We start from the raw sequence: 17,133 nt of genomic DNA, 5'->3' as shown, positions 1-17,133 counted from the left end.
TATATTAGTGCTGATATCTCATACATCTCTAGTATAGAAACTAAGTTATTTAAAAAAATAGTTCAAGTTTTTCTTTTGTCACATTAACACACAAGATGATAATGAAATGCATGTTTGAGGCTGTAAATAATCCATTTAACACCCAATAAAAAACAATAAAGTTGAAAACATAATGAATATAAACAATGTTTGTGCAGTAAAGAGACTGCAAACAGTAAAACCTGTTCAGACGGCTGAACCTACAGTCCTGTTATACAGACGTTCAATCAGTCTCTGACTTGACTGCATCTGGAAGAAGTCTTGTTTTTTTTTTTTTTTCTATTTCTGACAGAAACCAGTGGAAACGTCTCCCAGCTTGGAGAACGCTCTCTGCTGGTAAAGGTAACACGGTGAGAAAAACCAGACGCAGCTGTACACACATGGCCAGAACCCTGGTGCATGCAAGGATATCCTGGCTTTTACAACAGAATCATGATCAATAAGGTCCTTCAGCTTAAACGTGGCTTCGGCGTATTTTATATTGGCTTCTTCGCCACTTATTTCACTCTGGAAGGATTTCTAATGAAGAGACGACTAGTTTGCGTCGCGTCTGTCTGAGATCACTGCTAGGAAGTTTAAACCATAATCAGACGACACCGCCGCCCACTCCCACGACCCCGCATACCCTGACTGGCCTCCATCCACACCCCACCAACACACACCTCATCCAGAGCCCCTCGTCTTTTTAAGCATCGGCATGACATCATCTCTCTGGATTGGAAATGGGGTCTTGTGGGGGGAGGGGATGCAGGCGAAGGAAAGGAAGGGGTGGCCCGGTCCGCTCTGGAGCCAGACAGACATGTTTAGGTTTGAAATGAGCCGAGCTGGATCAGTTACAGAGAACCAGACGGGGGGAAAGCTTCAGACAAAGAGGAGAGGGGCTTCAAAGGGTGGACGAGAGGATTTCACATCTTTTTATCCCTCTCTAGGCTTCAAGCAGGATGGAGTCGATATGATGGAGCCGTAATACACAGAAATGTCCCGTTATTTTCCCACCCAGCTCTTTGCTCCACAGTTTCTTCATTCCTAACAATACCCCTTCCTCCCCAGTTCTCCTCTCACCAATGACTTCCTAACCCCCCCAGCGTTCCTCCAGACAGAATGACAGACCAGTTCTCCATGCTCTACAAACCCTGCAGACAGCAGCTACAGTTTTATACATTCTGCACCAGATTTCACCCCCCAGCCTGTCTGGACGTCTGTCAGTTTTAACCATGAAGAAAACACACAATCAGAAATAAAATCTACACAAAATACATTTACACTAAATTGTCTAAAGACAACTGAGCAATTCTGCTTTTTAAAGGAAAATAGCACATATAAGTGTAATAACTAACAAAGCTAAAGCCATGCTAATAACTATAAGAAGGTAATTTAGTTCATACTAAATATGAACACTAATTTCTGAAGCTCCAGAAGCTCACAATGGCAACACTAGCACGCTGCTGTGTTATAATGTGTTAGTACCTACTAATTAGCACTTCAACTTAGCCACAAGACGAGACATTTTACTGTAATACTGTCATTTTACCACCAGGTGGAGCTTTTTACTGTTTAATTACATTATTATAAGCTGTAAAACATGCTGCAAACATCGCAGGACTAAAGTCTGAGAGTCATGTTGATGAATCTTGCGGGTTAGCTAGCTAGTGGGACCAAGCGGCAACCTCCGGCAGTTAAAAGTGCATAAAACTGCAGTTCCCCCTTCATCCACTAGGCTGCAAAACACAGCGAATCCCCATAGACTCCCATGTTAAAAAGACCAACTTCACAGCAGGAATAAACATGTTTACAGCCCAGTTCAAAAATCCATTTTAGTTTTAATAGGTCAGGTTTACCTTCATGACAACTGTGGGGGGGGGGGGGGGGTGAAATTTTTTTCTAACTCACCCATTTAAAAGTAATTTAATATCAAAATTCGGCATATTTAGGGGCGTGTCCTTTTGATTGACAGGTAAGCAATCTTCAAGTCAGAAGAATGTAGAACAACCGCGGTTTTTAGCCCGCTTACCTTATTCAGCTGGTTAGCTCCTGTTAGTTCTGGGTTAGCTTTTAGCTACAGAAAGCTCGGAGTTCGCTCGATGTCAATCATCCACCATGACGCTCACAGCCCCCCTCTCAGCTCCACCTCTTTGCCCATATTTGTATTTTCCGGTGAACCTACACATGACGTCACAGAGGCTCCGTCCATCTTTTATGTCCATCCTTTCAGTGAAACCCTCATGCTAATGCTAAATTTAACATTTTTAAGCAACAGAACAGCAGGAGTCTGAATAGTGTTGATAAATTTAACATTTGGGCTTCAGATTTAACTACTTTTCACATTTTGTAACATTTTGTAGACAACTTTTAATGTGATACATTAAATTGCATGATGGATGATTTCATCAGATGATGCAGCGGTTATAAAACTGTAATCGTATCAGATCACATCAGCGTTTAATCCTATATGTCTAATGTGACATGTTTGATACAGTTTTTGGGACATTTTGCATCACTATGGTAAAAACTTGTTAAACACAATCTGAAACTTTATGTTCTCTACTACATACCAGGAAGCAGAAGAAGCCAATATTATAATTTATGGTAAATATAGCCGAAAAATGTGTTTGTTCTTTGTTACATTTTGTTAGAGACCCAAATAAAGACTTCATGTAAAAAAAAATATATATATATATTTCAAATTTTTATGCTCAAACAGAGCTGCATTGAATTAAAAGCAAAGTAAAATAGATACACTAATGGAAAATGGAATTTTAATGTGTTAATTTTTGGCAATTAAGAGTTGCAGTGTTTAAATTTTTTGGCATTTATGGCAGATATGTAACAAAATACCAGAATGGATGTTTTCATCATAGTAAAACTACATAAAAATCACATTTTATCTAAACGTCAACTTGGTTATGCTAATGAAAATGATGAAAATAAGATATTACTTGTTTCAGCTCCTGGTCGGGTGAATCCTTCTTGTTTTTAGAGAACAGACGCCACCATTTCACACATTTACCGATTCATCCATCAAAACAATCATGATATATTCCCTGAAATGTAACATATCCCACATATTCCTACAAACCCAGTCAGTAGAAAGACTGGGACACCTGTAAATCTGCTCACTGGCATGAATAAATACCAGGAGAAGCCATTAAAACTGCTTCTCTGCCGCTTTGCTTTTCAAGTGATTCCCATTTATCTTTTCATCGCTCTTCTTCTTCATCTCCTCCATCTGTTTGTTCTCTGCCACACATTTCTCCAGATTTTGCTCTCATTAGGAGCCCAGCGAGGGGGGAAGGAGAGAGAAACACCCAGAAACATGTGGAGGGATAAAATAAAACCGGCACAAAGAAAGGTCAGCAGGCCAAGAGGCCGGCGAAGAGTCAATAAATACCCAAATAATCAAATTAAGAGGGATGAAAAGGGGAGAAGAAGAAAGAGTGAAGATGAAGACCAGCAGGGAAAGTGTTTCTTCATCCTCCCACCCAGAGTGGAGCTGATGGCGCTGCAGCTCTTTGCTTTTAGATGCATGGACGTGATTAGCGCTCGCATCAGGTGACTCATCAACGAAACGTGGCCTCGTCATCCGCTGCCAACGGATTCCTGAAACTCCCACAGCTGCGGACGGGATATTACGTCACTGCAATGAAATGTGCTCTTTAAGAGACTGAACTGGTCCGTGTCCCGACACCAGCACCAGAGCGGGACCATGAGATTAACGCCAACGTACGCCCACAACAACAACAACAACAAGAAGAAGAAGAAGAGAGAAGAGGAGTCCAAACAGCTACTCTGCACCACATCTGTGCTTTCTGTCCACGTCCAGTCCTGCAAACACTTTTCTTTCTCCTGGATTCATGTAAAACCAGTTTTCACTGCTTTTCTTCTAAACTCTGCTACAAAGGCCACTTCCCAACCAGTTTCAGAGTTCAGCGCCTTGGTTGTTTTTAAATAAAGTTATTTTACGAGTCTGACTCATCAGACTGCGCTGCATGCGGCTGCCCCTGGTTTAGGGGGGGGAAACGATCCTGCGGGGGGGTTTAACGTTGGAATGAGGCAGAATAAAACAGGTTACAGCAGATATAATCATTTGTAGCCTTAAATGGGACATTTGTACATCACTGCAAATAAAGTAATCTTTCCATGTGATCCAAAAACTGAACCTAAAACATGCTAAACTTTACATCTGTGCAAACTGTACAACTGGTTGATTCTCCTTGTATTGTTTAATTTCTTTGTTGTTGTTCCTTTCATCCAATCATCTTCATGATTACATTTTGTAAAAACTAACCCCTGTAATAATGTTTTAAAAAACAAACAAAAAAAAAAAGTCATCTTTCATCGTTAGCTTGTGGCTACTTGTTCATTTATCTTCCTCTGGTTAGAATTCATTTCATTTCACCTCTGAAAGTAAATCAGTCGTCCTGTCAGAGTCTCAGACTTTAGCTTTAAAGATGGTTCGTATTTCTGAGAAGTGAAAGCAGCATTTTTAGTTCTGTTGGTGCAGAAGCTAAGCTAGCTCCGTAACGCGTCATAATACGACATCTTGTGCCGTTTGAGGTCAAAGCAGGAAAAACGTTCTCCGTTATTTTACAACACCAAGTTGGTCTGAACCACGAGAACCGGCAGCGAAGGGACACTGTGACGATACGCTTTTGTCCCGATTCAATTCCGATCTTTTGGGTGTTAATCCGATTTAAATTGCAATTCTCACAATTCTACAAGATAGCTGATTTTTGTCAATTAAAAACAAAATAAATGTATAAAACTTTGTTTTTGTTTGTCATTTTTCTTGATTTCAATTAGGAGGAGAAGTCAGAGCATCATTCTGCTGCGATAACGCTCAAGAAGACGAGTTAAAAGATCAATAAAAACAATTAAAATTACAAAAATTTTATAATGGATTCTTTTTATTTATTTGAAAAAAAAAAACCCCAAAACAATTAATTTACAAAAAAATGTAAAATTCTGAAGCAAAAAAAATCCCGATTTTTGATTCGATTTTCCCACCCCTAGTCGGGGCGGAGCCTGAGGATGACGAAGAGGAAGAGATGTACGTGAAATTCAGCGATGACGATGTTTCAAAGGAGGTGATTCAGTGGTCTGCCAGGCCTTGTAAAGAGCTGTGTGACTCAACCGATCTCCGCCTCACAACAGGAGCCCCTCACACACACACACACACACACACGCAGCCTTACCTCCTGGCCTCTGGAGGTATGAGCCAGACGGGAGAAGACAGACCAGACCTCCACAGAGGCGACACAAATATTGAATGTCACTATTCATGTCCCACAAAGAGCAGCTCTGTGAAGCGAAGCTCGTGTTTCACCGAACATTTTCTCTTTACGTGTGCAAATTACCGCCAGCAGCGTGACGGGAGAGGACAGACAAACACGCATCACAGTTATTTTGGGTCTTTTTTTTTTTAGGATTTTTGTCCTTCTGACGGCCTCAGCCAATCGCAGACGGTGTAGATGTGTGATCATGCGAAGCTCCAACCAAACACACACACTCGTCTCAACAAGCAGCGTCTTACCTTGAACTCCTGCAGCTGCTGTTTGATCATCTCCACCTCCGTGCCGACCACGCTCTGCGCGTTCAGCCCCTCTTCGGCTCTTCCCAGCATGCCTTGCAGCTCCGCCACCAGCCGGTAGAAGTCCCGCACGCGGTCGGCGGCGTCCTCGATCTGATCCAGCCTGGCCTGGCCGCGCTCGCTCAGCTGGAGAAAACACCGAGCTGTCAGAGAAACCAAACCGCAGCACGGCGGCCAGTCCTCCCCGCCTTCCTCGCCACTCACCTTGCCGGCCTGGCGGCTCAAAGCCTCCGTCTCCCGCCGCAGAGCCAGCAGGTCGGGCGAGGAGCCTTCTCGCCGCAGCATGCTGGTGCACTCTGCCGCGTGTCCCTCCAGCTCAGTCCGCAGGTTGGAGAGGCGGGACAGGAAGCTCTTCACGGCGTCGGCCTGCGAGGCCAGCGAGTCCGCATCCCGTCCTACGGGACTGAGGGAGTCCAGTTCATCGTCCAGGTCGGCAAGGCGGGAGAAGATGTCCCGGACGTGAGCCTGGACCTCGCCGACGCCCTGCAAGCGTGACTCCAGAGAGGAGCAGCACTGCTCGATCTGATGGAGGAGGACAGAGTCCGTTAGGCTCAAACGGCATCGAGCTGCCGGCTCACGCGTCACGCTACGTCTGATTGATCCAGACTAAAGTTTAGTTTGGATCTTTTCCCATCTTTCTTCCTTTAATCAATAAGTCCCTTTCAAATAAATACATGAATTAGTACATTTTCCAGGAATCTGATCACATCTTTTTAAAATGAGCAGAGTTATAAACTGCTTTAAAAATAAAAAGAAACAAAAAGATGACGGAGGCATCGCAGCCTTCTGAAAACCAGGATTAATCAGATGAGGAGGTTTGTGTGAACAAACAGAACAAACATCCAGTAAAGTTAGATTAAGGCGTTTTCTACAACACTGGACTCTTTTCTCAGCTGCAAGTGCATCAGATCATCAGTTAACACCATAAAAGGAAGGTGTGGAGGCTGCAGGCAGAATATGGATGCAACGCTGCAGGTTTACATTTCAGTGATTCTGTGTTTCATGTTCATACTGACCATATATGACGACTGTAAGTGTGAACAGCCAAACTCTGCTGACAGTAATCGCCGTTCTGCTCTCCCTCAGTCTGATGCACTCAATTACCCGGCGAATAAATACATCGTCTACGATCCACAATGACTTAATTGTTGAGCTTACATTGATTCATAACTGTTCATCTGCTGCAGCTGTTTCCCGACATCTGCTCTGCTTCAACATGTGGGCCAAACTCTGAGTGTCGACACAAAGCTGGAAATTCTTCGCTTGAACCGTTTCTTCAGGTCTGAAGTGCAGCGAGGATCAGAATAGATACCGGTACACATCATGCTATTTAAAGCAGCTCTTTCATTCCAGAGGAAATATTGGAGAAAAGTGATAAAAAGTTAGTTAACTGTACACGCAAAACATTCACTCTTCTTCTGTGGATTCACAGTCTGAGGAGGTTTGGAACCGGAGGAAAACAATCATGGTTACAGCTGGTGCTCCTTTCTCTTTGATGGTTGATATTTGTATTTATATAAAAACCACGAGTCTGAATGAAACATGCTGGACAGAGAAGACGGGTACACGTGTAATTTGTCTGTTAGTTACAGAATATGGTGCAATACCACCGGAAATCACAGGGGCAGTGCTGAGTTGTATATCTGACACACAACCAGCAAAAGGAACGAACCAGAGAAGAAGAAGAGGAACAGGAAGACGACGCAAAAACTGCCAAATAAAAAGCAGCAAAAATCTTTGAGTTTTATTATTATTATTGGTCTTATTATGGTGTTTTTAGATGATTATAAACAACTTTCTAGCAGTGCATGAAAGCTACACACAAGTCAACTCTGATCTCAGCACTGGATGAAATGAACTAATCACCATGGCAACGTAGGAGATGCATGTACGTATAAAAGCTGCGACGTATGACGACATTTGAGCCAGACGTCCATATTTACGTACGTAAGGAGGATAAAGGCACCTTAAGATCACAGTGAGAGAGTGGAGACCAACACTGGTCAGCAGTGAGGACATTCATTCATTCATTCATTATCCTAACTGCTTCATCCAATGAAGGGTTGCGAGGAAGCTGGAGCCTCTCCCAGCAGCAGCAACAACATCACAATTACTTATTTCAACAATTTATCAGGTAAATTCTACGATAAAATAATTGTAAAGATTCCTTTTGTTGAAAAAAAGTGTCCCAACAACCGCCGATCAGAGGAACTTTCACATGAAACAGAAACAAAGCTGCGTTGCTTTGACTTGGGTCAGTTCGAGCTGCGTCTGAGGCTGCTGTGGGAATATCAGGCAAAGGAAAAGTTATTCCTGCAAACAAAGGGATTAAATTATCCTTAGCCACAGCTTTTTTGCCGAAGCCTCTTCTCCCCGATACCCCTTTCTTCGTTATTTTGAAACTGCATGGTGTTTCTGTACCGTGCCGTCTTTACTGGAAATGAACTGCCCACATGATTCCTGACGTCACATCAGGAGACGAGTATACAAGTTCTTTTATTAATCTTTTATATTTCTATATCAAAATGTGGAAAAACCACCTCATGAGCGTGTAAAAACTTTTTAGCGATATTCAAGAGGTTTTCTGAAACAGGTGTTTCTTTAGTGTTTTTTATTGCGATATTTAGGTTCTAGCCAGAAGGTTGTCCTGCTTTTTTAAAAAAAATGTTCAAAACCATTTCTATAAGGTAGTTTCCAGAAAGAAGCCTCCAGGTGGAACAGAGAGGTCTGGAAAACCCAGAGCTGCTTTTACAGAAGACGATATGGGACAAGTTTCTGTAGGAACTGACGCAGGACCTTTGTCCTCACCTTGTCGGTGACGTCCTGGTATTCCTTCTCTGTGTCTTTGGCCTGGTTCTGCAGTCTCCGCCCGCCCTCCGAGCCGCCTCCTGGTGTCTGGGGGGCGTCCTGCACCAGCCCCTGGGCCAGGTCTCTGAGGTAGACCACCTGAGGCTGCAGCGACCTGAGGCTCTCCTGCTGACTTCTCAACCTCTCCAAGCTTTTAGCGCTGCATGCCTGAACGGGAGAAGAGCACAGGGACGTTGCAGCAGATGTTTTCATGCAGCTGCTGGTGTTTTTATTCCTTCACTGGAAGGGAAGAAATAAAAACAACAAGCTGGTTCACGTGAAGCGATGAGGTTGGTGAGCAGCTGCTCGTGTCAGAAGAAACATCCTGAGGTCAATATGAAGATGTTTGTTTCAGAAGGGTCACATTATTGATATCAAGCAGAAAAAACATCCAAGAAGACTCAGAACCTGCTGGAACCGGGTCCAGAACCGTCCAACATCCTACAAAGAAATGTGATCCTGAATGATGGAGACCAGTTTGACGTTTGGAGAAACCAGATGGAAGAAAAACAACTCAGGACCATGTTTAACATGGAAGTAAGAACGTTTCCACGGCAACAGCTGTGGAACCAGAAGAAAACCATGGATCAGAACCAGCAGAAAGACTGGAGTCTGGAGCTGGAAGAGGGTCATGTGGTCTGATGGGTCTAGACCGACCCTGTTCCAGACTCATCATGTGGTCTGATGGGTCTAGACCGACCCTGTTCCAGACTCATCATGTGGTCTGATGGGTCCAGACCGACCCTGTTCCAGACTCATCATGTGGTCTGATGGGTCCAGACCGACCCTGTTCAGGTCTAGGTTCAGGTCTGGGTTCAGGTCTGGGTTCAGGTCTAGGTTCAGGTCTGGGTTCAGGTCTAGGTTCAGGTCTGGGTTCAGGTCAGGGTTCAGGTCGGGGTTCAGGTCGGGGTTCAGGTCTAGGTTCAGGTCTGGGTTCAGGTCTAGGTTCAGGTCAGGGTTCAGGTCTAGGTTCAGGTCTGGGTTTAGGTCTAGGTTCAGGTCGGGGTTCAGGTCTGGGTTCAGGTCAGGGTTCTGGGTTCAGGTCTAGGTTCAGGTCAGGGTTCTGGGTTCAGGTCTAGGTTCAGGTCAGGGTTCTGGGTTCAGGTCTAGGTTCAGGTCAGGGTTCTGGGTTCAGGTCTAGGTTCAGGTCTGGGTTCAGGTCGGGGTTCTGGGTTCAGGTCTGGGTTCAGGTCGGGGTTCAGGTCTAGGTTCAGGTCGGGGTTCAGGTCTGGGTTCAGGTCTAGGTTCAGGTCGGGGTTCAGGTCTGGGTTCAGGTCTGGGTTCAGGTCTAGGTTCAGGTCTGGGTTCAGGTCTGGGTTCAGGTCGGGGTTCAGGTCTGGGTTCAGGTCTAGGTTCAGGTCGGGGTTCCGGTCTGGGTTCAGGTCGGGGTTCAGGTCTGGGTTCAGGTCTAGGTTCAGGTCTGGGTTCCGGTCTGGGTTCCGGTCTGGGTTCAGGTCGGGGTTCAGGTCGGGGTTCAGGTCGGGGTTCAGGTCTGGGTTCAGGTCGGGGTTCAGGTCTAGGTTCAGGTCAGGGTTCTGGGTTCAGGTCTAGGTTCAGGTCTGGGTTCTGGGTTCAGGTCTGGGTTCAGGTCTAGGTTCAGGTCGGGGTTCAGGTCTAGGTTCAGGTCGGGGTTCAGGTCTAGGTTCAGGTCGGGGTTCAGGTCTAGGTTCAGGTCAGGGTTCTGGGTTCAGGTCTGGGTTCAGGTCTAGGTTCAGGTCAGGGTTCTGGGTTCAGGTCTGGGTTCAGGTCGGGGTTCAGGTCTAGGTTCAGGTCAGGGTTCTGGGTTCAGGTCTGGGTTCAGGTCTGGGTTCAGGTCTGGGTTCAGGTCTAGGTTCAGGTCAGGGTTCTGGGTTCAGGTCTGGGTTCAGGTCTGGGTTCAGGTCTGGGTTCAGGTCTAGGTTCAGGTCAGGGTTCTGGGTTCAGGTCTAGGTTCAGGTCAGGGTTCTGGGTTCAGGTCTAGGTTCAGGTCAGGGTTCTGGGTTCAGGTCTAGGTTCAGGTCGGGGTTCAGGTCTAGGTTCAGGTCTGGGTTCAGGTCAGGGTTCTGGGTTCAGGTCTAGGTTCAGGTCTGGGTTCTGGGTTCAGGTCGGGGTTCAGGTCTAGGTTCAGGTCGGGGTTCAGGTCTAGGTTCAGGTCAGGGTTCTGGGTTCAGGTCTAGGTTCAGGTCAGGGTTCTGGGTTCAGGTCTAGGTTCAGGTCAGGGTTCTGGGTTCAGGTCTAGGTTCAGGTCTGGGTTCTGGGTTCAGGTCTAGGTTCAGGTCGGGGTTCAGGTCTAGGTTCAGGTCTGGGTTCTGGGTTCAGGTCTAGGTTCAGGTCGGGGTTCAGGTCTAGGTTCAGGTCTGGGTTCAGGGTTCAGGTCTGGGTTCAGGTCTAGGTTCAGGTCTGGGTTCAGGTCTGGGTTCTGGGTTCAGGTCTAGGTTCAGGTCGGGGTTCAGGTCTAGGTTCAGGTCTGGGTTCAGGGTTCAGGTCTAGGTTCAGGTCAGGGTTCTGGGTTCAGGTCTAGGTTCAGGTCGGGGTTCAGGTCTAGGTTCAGGTCGGGGTTCAGGTCTGGGTTCAGGTCTGGGTTCAGGTCTGGGTTCAGGTCTAGGTTCAGGTCTAGGTTCAGGTCTGGGTTCAGGTCTAGGTTCAGGTCTGGGTTCAGGTCTGGGTTCAGGTCGGGGTTCAGGTCGGGGTTCAGGTCTAGGTTCAGGTCGGGGTTCCGGTCGGGGTTCAGGTCGGGGTTCAGGTCGGGGTTCAGGTCTGGGTTCAGGTCTGGGTTCAGGTCTGGGTTCAGGTCTAGGTTCAGGTCTGGGTTCAGGTCTAGGTTCAGGTCTGGGTTCAGGTCTGGGTTCAGGTCGGGGTTCAGGTCGGGGTTCAGGTCTGGGTTCAGGTCGGGGTTCAGGTCGGGGTTCAGGTCTGGGTTCAGGTTGGGGTTCAGGTCTAGGTTCTGGGTTTAGGTCTAGGTTCAGGTCGGGGTTCAGGTCTAGGTTCAGGTCTAGGTTCAGGTCTGGGTTCAGGTCTAGGTTCAGGTCAGGGTTCTGGGTTCAGGTCTAGGTTCAGGTCGGGGTTCAGGTCTAGGTTCAGGTCGGGGTTCAGGTCTGGGTTCTGGGTTCAGGTCTAGGTTCAGGTCGGGGTTCAGGTCTAGGTTCAGGTCGGGGTTCAGGTCTAGGTTCAGGTCGGGGTTCAGGTCTGGGTTCTGGGTTCAGGTCTAGGTTCAGGTCGGGGTTCAGGTCTAGGTTCTGGGTTCAGGTCTAGGTTCAGGTCAGGGTTCTGGGTTCAGGTCAGGGTTCTGGGTTCAGGTCTAGGTTCAGGTCGGGGTTCAGGTCTAGGTTCAGGTCGGGGTTCAGGACCTGCAGAGTCCAGACCTGAACCTCACCGAGGATCTTTGGGGAGAAGACTGAGCCGTTTTTATTTTTAAATGTGGAAAGGAAAAGAAGTCAGACACCTGAGGTCCCAGAGCCTCCTGGACTTCGACCTGGTGCCGGGCGGCTTCCAGCCTCCTCTCCACAGCCTGCCGGCCGTCTTCAAACTCCTTCAGGCGGCTGCTCAGCTCCTCCAGCTGGGCGGTGCGGTTGAGGAGACTCTCGTTCAGCCCATCCACCCGGCGGTTCAGCTGCGCCTTCTCATCACGAACCTTAAAAACAGAAACAACGTGTCATTAAACCCCGAGCCGCTCATGAATCTGCCTCGTAGCGTCTTCCTCGCACCTCTTCCTCCCCGATGCAGCACTGCTCCAGCAGCTGATCCGCCGCGGTGTTAAAGGCCTCCAGCAGCGGCTGCCGCTTGTCCAGGTCCAGCGCCAGACCGCGGGCCTTCTGCAGGGCCTCGTCCAGAGCCGACGACTCCAGCGATGGATTTATTTCTCCGTCTCTTTCTTCACATTCGGCCAACCACGGCGCCAGCTCCGCCTTGTGCTGCTGGTACGTCTCTGCTTTGCTCAGAGTCCGCTTCAGTCGGGCCTCGCAGTCCGAGATCCGCTGGTTCAGCCCCTCCCAGTCCTGCCGCAGCGAGGCCAGACGGGACTGCAGGGCGGCCCGCTCGTCTGCGGGGAGAGTGGCGAGCAGCGACGCTCCCTCGGCCTGAAGCAGCTCGTAGGAGCCTCGCTGGCTGGCGGCGGCGCGCTGCAGCTCCTCGTTCTGAGCCAGCAGGGCGCGGATCGCCGGCGGCTGACACGGCAGGGAGACGGCGGGAGGTTCGCTGGGATCCGTCTGCTCATCGAGCCAGGAGCGCAGCTCCTCGAACATCTGCTGGAACTGCTGGGTGGAGGACAGGGCGGCCTGCAGCTGAGACAAGCCGTCCGCTGAGCGAGAAGCAGAAAGCAGGTTAAGATCAGAAACTCTTCGGCGTTTTAACCGACCTGTCAGGACTCCACAAACCTGCTCGCTCCTCCAAACTGCGGAGCGGCCCGCTCACGCCCTCCAGACGTTTCTTCAGCTCCTCCTTCAGGTACGGCTCGACCACGATGGCGCTCAGCTCCTGGCAGAGCCTCTCGGCCTCGGCGAGCTCGGTGCGCCGCCGCTCCAGCTCCGAGCGGATCTCTCCGGTTTCCTGCAGGCGGCGTTTCAGCGCCTCGGGCTGGGCGCTCAGCGAGGCCTGAGCGTCTAAGCGCTCGCTCAGAGCAGAGACGCTGGAGGAGAGCTCTCTGAGCAAAGCCTGAGGAGGAGACGAGGGTTTAACATCCCCGCTGTGATGGAGGAGGAATTCAGCCATCTCCATCTTTACCTGGTAGCGCTCGCTGGTTCCTTGTGCCAGATCGATGTGCTCTGATCTCTGAGTCAGTCTGTCGGTGAGGTCCTCCCACTGCCGGGAGACGGAGCTTAGTTCGGTCCGGACCTCCTCCAGGTCTTTGGGGTCCTGAGCAGAGTCACTGGTCTGGGAGAGGATCCCCTCGGCCGACTGGGTCAGCTGGTCAAACTGTGGCCGGCGAGTCTCGAACTCGCGCAGCATGAACTGAACGGGGAGAAGACACGGACGCAGGTTCAGCGAGGCGACCAGGAACGTCTCAAAGCCTCCAATCCGCCGCTACGTACCTGAACCTGCTGCTTCTGCGTGTTGAGCATGTTGGGGTCGATGCTCAGGGGTCCCAGCACGCTCATCATCAGCTCCTTCTCCCTCAGCCACGGCCCCAGCTGATTGGCCGCCGAGGCAAAGCTGCCCAGCCTGTCGGCGCACGTCTCCAGCTCAGTCTGTCTCTGGGCTGCCGTCTGATTGGCTGTTTGCCAGCGCGACTCTGAGGAAACATAAAGCAAAGATCACAGAGAATCTTCCAAAGAAAACCAGGAGCAAATCATGAAACAATAACCAGCAGATTAGGAGGCTGAACGCATCACACGGGGCGAACTGGAACATCGGGACAACTGGACACAGACAACATGGCGGGAAAAAAACAAGAATCTGTTTCCATCCTTCAGGCCGTTTCCCTTCATAAAACCTGAAGCATCAGAAACTTCCATCCAGAGCAACAAGGTCCAGTAGGATGTAAAAAGAGCTTTTACAGATTACTTCCACATCACCTGATGCAGAACGGCAGAAATCTAAAGACAGAAACCTGTCAATCAAAAGGACACGCCCCTAAAGATGCAGAACGCCGAGATTAAATTACTTTTAAACGGGCGAGTCAGAAAAAATTCACCCCCCCCCCCACAGTTGTCATGAAGGTAAACCTGACCTATTAAACCTAAAATGGATTTTTTTTTTAGCCAGGCTGTAAACATGTTTATTCCTGCTGTAAACATGTTTATTCCTGCTGTAAACATGTTTATTCCTGCTGTAAACATGTTTATTCCTGCTGTGAACATGTTTATTCCTGCTGTGAACATGTTTATTCCTGCTGTGAACATGTTTATTCCTGCTGTAAACATGTTTATTTGTGCTGTAAACATGTTTATTCCTGCTGTGAACATGTTTATTCCTGCTGTGAACATGTTTATTCCTGCTGTGAACATTTTTATTCCTGCTGTGAACATGTTTATTCCTGCTGTAAACATGTTTATTTGTGCTGTAAACATGTTTATTCCTGCTGTGAACATGTTTATTCCTGCTGTAAACATGTTTATTCCTGCTGTAAACATGTTAATTCCTGCTGTAAACATGTTTATTCCTGCTGTAAACATGTTAATTCCTGCTGTAAACATGTTTATTCCTGCTGTAAACATGTTTATTCCTGCTGTAAACATGTTAATTCCTGCTGTGAACATTTTTATTCCTGCTGTAAACATGTTTATTCCTGCTGTAAACATGTTTATTCCTGCTGTGAACATGTTTATTCCTGCTGTAAACATGTTTATTCCTGCTGTGAACATGTTTATTCCTGCTGTAAACATGTTTATTCCTGCTGTAAACATGTTTATTTCTGCTGTAAACATGTTTATTCCTGCTGTGAACATGTTTATTCCTGCTGTAAACATGTTTATTCCTGCTGTGAACATGTTTATTCCTGCTGTAAACATGTTAATTCCTGCTGTGAACATGTTAATTCCTGCTGTGAACATTTTTATTCCTGCTGTAAACATGTTTATTCCTGCTGTGAACATGTTTATTCCTGCTGTGAACATGTTTATTTCTGCTGTGAACATTTTTATTCCTGCTGTGAACATGTTTATTCCTGCTGTAAACATGTTTATTTGTGCTGTAAACATGTTTATTCCTGCTGTGAACATGTTTATTCCTGCTGTGAACATGTTTATTCCTGCTGTGAACATGTTTATTCCTGCTGTAAACATGTTTATTTCTGTTGTAAACATGTTTATTCCTGGGGATTCACTCTGTTTTGCACCCCCTCGTGGATGAAGGGGGAATTGCAGTTTTAGGCTTCACTTTTAACCACCAGAATTTGCCGTTTGGTTTCGGCATAATGCGTGTCGTCACTCCAGAAAAATAAAGCTAAAGCTAAGTCACGCTGTTTCCCAAATAAAAAATAATGTGGTTGAACGATGCTGTACATTCTTACCACTGGATATCAGATACCTGACAGTCAAAAGGACACGCCCCTAATTATTACATCACACACTGAGCGTCGACGCGACTTCACACAAGACAGGATTTCCATGACGAAACATGGTCATTATTCCTGATCTCTCCTTCCCAGCGGATTGAACTGGACAACATCACAGGAAAATCTGCCACCATGTTGTCTGCAAACGTCCGACAACAGGACCTTTGCTGGTTTTCATCCTAAGAGGCAGATCGGAACCACAACGGTCCCGGTTATCCTGCCTCCTTCCCTGGTTCCATCCCGCTGTAAAGTATCCCCTGCAGATCATACCTATCTCCTGCAGCTGCTGCCTCCAGCTCTCAGCTTCTGGAGAGTCTGGGTAGTCAGCGATCAGCTTCCTCAGCGTGTTCTTCAGCTCTTCCACCTTCCCGGAGCGCTCTGCCAGCTCCGACAGCAGAGCCTGAAAGCAAAGTAAATACTTATTAACTGCTCGGGAATCAGTAACGTATAATTCATATCATAAAAGAGACGGTTTGAAGCTCTTACCTTGTTTTCTTGCGCCTGAGCGCGGATGACTTCGGGCTTGGAGGGCGAGGCCGTCTGTCCCAGTTTCAGGCTCTTTTCTGTGTCGCTCAGCCACGCCTTCAGCTCCTCGGTGCCCTGCCTGGCCTTCTGCCTCTGGTCCAGCGAGGCCTGCTGGCGGCTCAGACGCTCCTTCAACTCCCGGCCCACCGCGTCGTATCGGCCGTTCACGTCGGACACCGCCACCTGCAGCTCCGTCAGGTCTGAGGATAAAACACATCATGAAAACTTTTCCAGTCTGACTGATGGTTTTCATGACCAGAACTGGACAAGAATCAGCATTTCAGTTCCAGATTTACGTCTTTCAGCTCAGTCTGGTATGTGGGCGTACAGACAGACAGACAGGTGGAGGACCAGCTCACCTTTACAGGTGTGAATGCCGTTCACGCTGCTGGGACCCGAGGAGCCGTTGATCTGAGGACCACCTGAAGCAGGGACACAGCTGACTGAGTGCACAACGCTTATGCAAGGACAACAAGATGAACGACACGGTAAAAATGCCCTGATAAGAGAAACAGACAAACTTTTCAGCACTCAGACACGCCAGACAAACGCCGTGGACACAAACAGCCTGTAGAAAGGAATTACCGTTTATTCCAGACTACAAGTTGCTCTTTTTTTCACAGGTGAGCTGTTCCTGCAACAGATACTCCTACTAGGGACACACCAATCCACTTTTTGGGAGTTCTGATACCGATAAGCCCCAATATTTGTCGAAACCAGATGTGTTTATGTGAACATTATGGTTATTACTGCTGTTATAACTGTGTAAGATTTCTTTAGGTTGTAATAAATGACCCATCCTTTCTGAAGTTTCCTCACCAATACAAATATAATAACATTACAGATCTAACTAGTTCAACAAGTTTTATTCTGATTTGGCACATTTTACCTAAATACAACTATAAATGTGTGGTTTTGGAACAAAGATCCAGCTTTTAGAGCCGTGTTCCTCATCGCATGCGGCTCTTTCTGTAAATGCGATCTAAACAAGTCATAATGATCCTCAACGCTGCAGTTCTCTCCACAAACAAGAGCTGCAGGCTGCTTGCAGAAACTCTGCTGTCCTAACGGCCCTAAATGACCCTGACAGAGTTGCCAGTTCTGGCTGATTTCAGCTGCAGTAAACTCCACCAAAGAGCTGCTCCGTCTGTAGCTCCGTATATAT

General features: G+C 47.6%; 1 protein-coding gene across 8 annotated transcripts in view; it reads right to left on the bottom strand.

The window, feature by feature from the left end:
* macf1a (microtubule actin crosslinking factor 1a) overlaps positions 1 to 17,133 on the bottom strand; it is a 323,394-nt gene that overhangs the window by 62,786 nt on the left and 243,475 nt on the right. For all 8 annotated transcript variants that reach the window (XM_079258488.1, XM_079258491.1, XM_079258489.1 and 5 more), the window contains 11 exons: positions 16,328 to 16,390; positions 15,930 to 16,168; positions 15,714 to 15,843; positions 13,480 to 13,679; positions 13,172 to 13,399; positions 12,826 to 13,102; positions 12,157 to 12,749; positions 11,895 to 12,083; positions 8,435 to 8,641; positions 5,831 to 6,148; positions 5,570 to 5,752 (listed from right to left, as the gene is read on the bottom strand). In XM_079258488.1, the coding sequence (XP_079114614.1) occupies positions 5,570 to 5,752; positions 5,831 to 6,148; positions 8,435 to 8,641; positions 11,895 to 12,083; positions 12,157 to 12,749; positions 12,826 to 13,102; positions 13,172 to 13,399; positions 13,480 to 13,679; positions 15,714 to 15,843; positions 15,930 to 16,168; positions 16,328 to 16,390 (2,627 nt within the window). The remainder of the gene's footprint in view (positions 1 to 5,569; positions 5,753 to 5,830; positions 6,149 to 8,434; positions 8,642 to 11,894; positions 12,084 to 12,156; positions 12,750 to 12,825; positions 13,103 to 13,171; positions 13,400 to 13,479; positions 13,680 to 15,713; positions 15,844 to 15,929; positions 16,169 to 16,327; positions 16,391 to 17,133) is intronic.

Source organism: Telmatherina bonti, assembly GCF_933228915.1.
Source record: "Telmatherina bonti genome assembly, chromosome: 19".
Classification (NCBI taxonomy): Eukaryota; Metazoa; Chordata; class Actinopteri; order Atheriniformes; family Telmatherinidae; genus Telmatherina; species Telmatherina bonti.
Note: the sequence above shows the minus strand (reverse complement) of the source record. Positions and strands in the feature narration are given on the sequence as shown.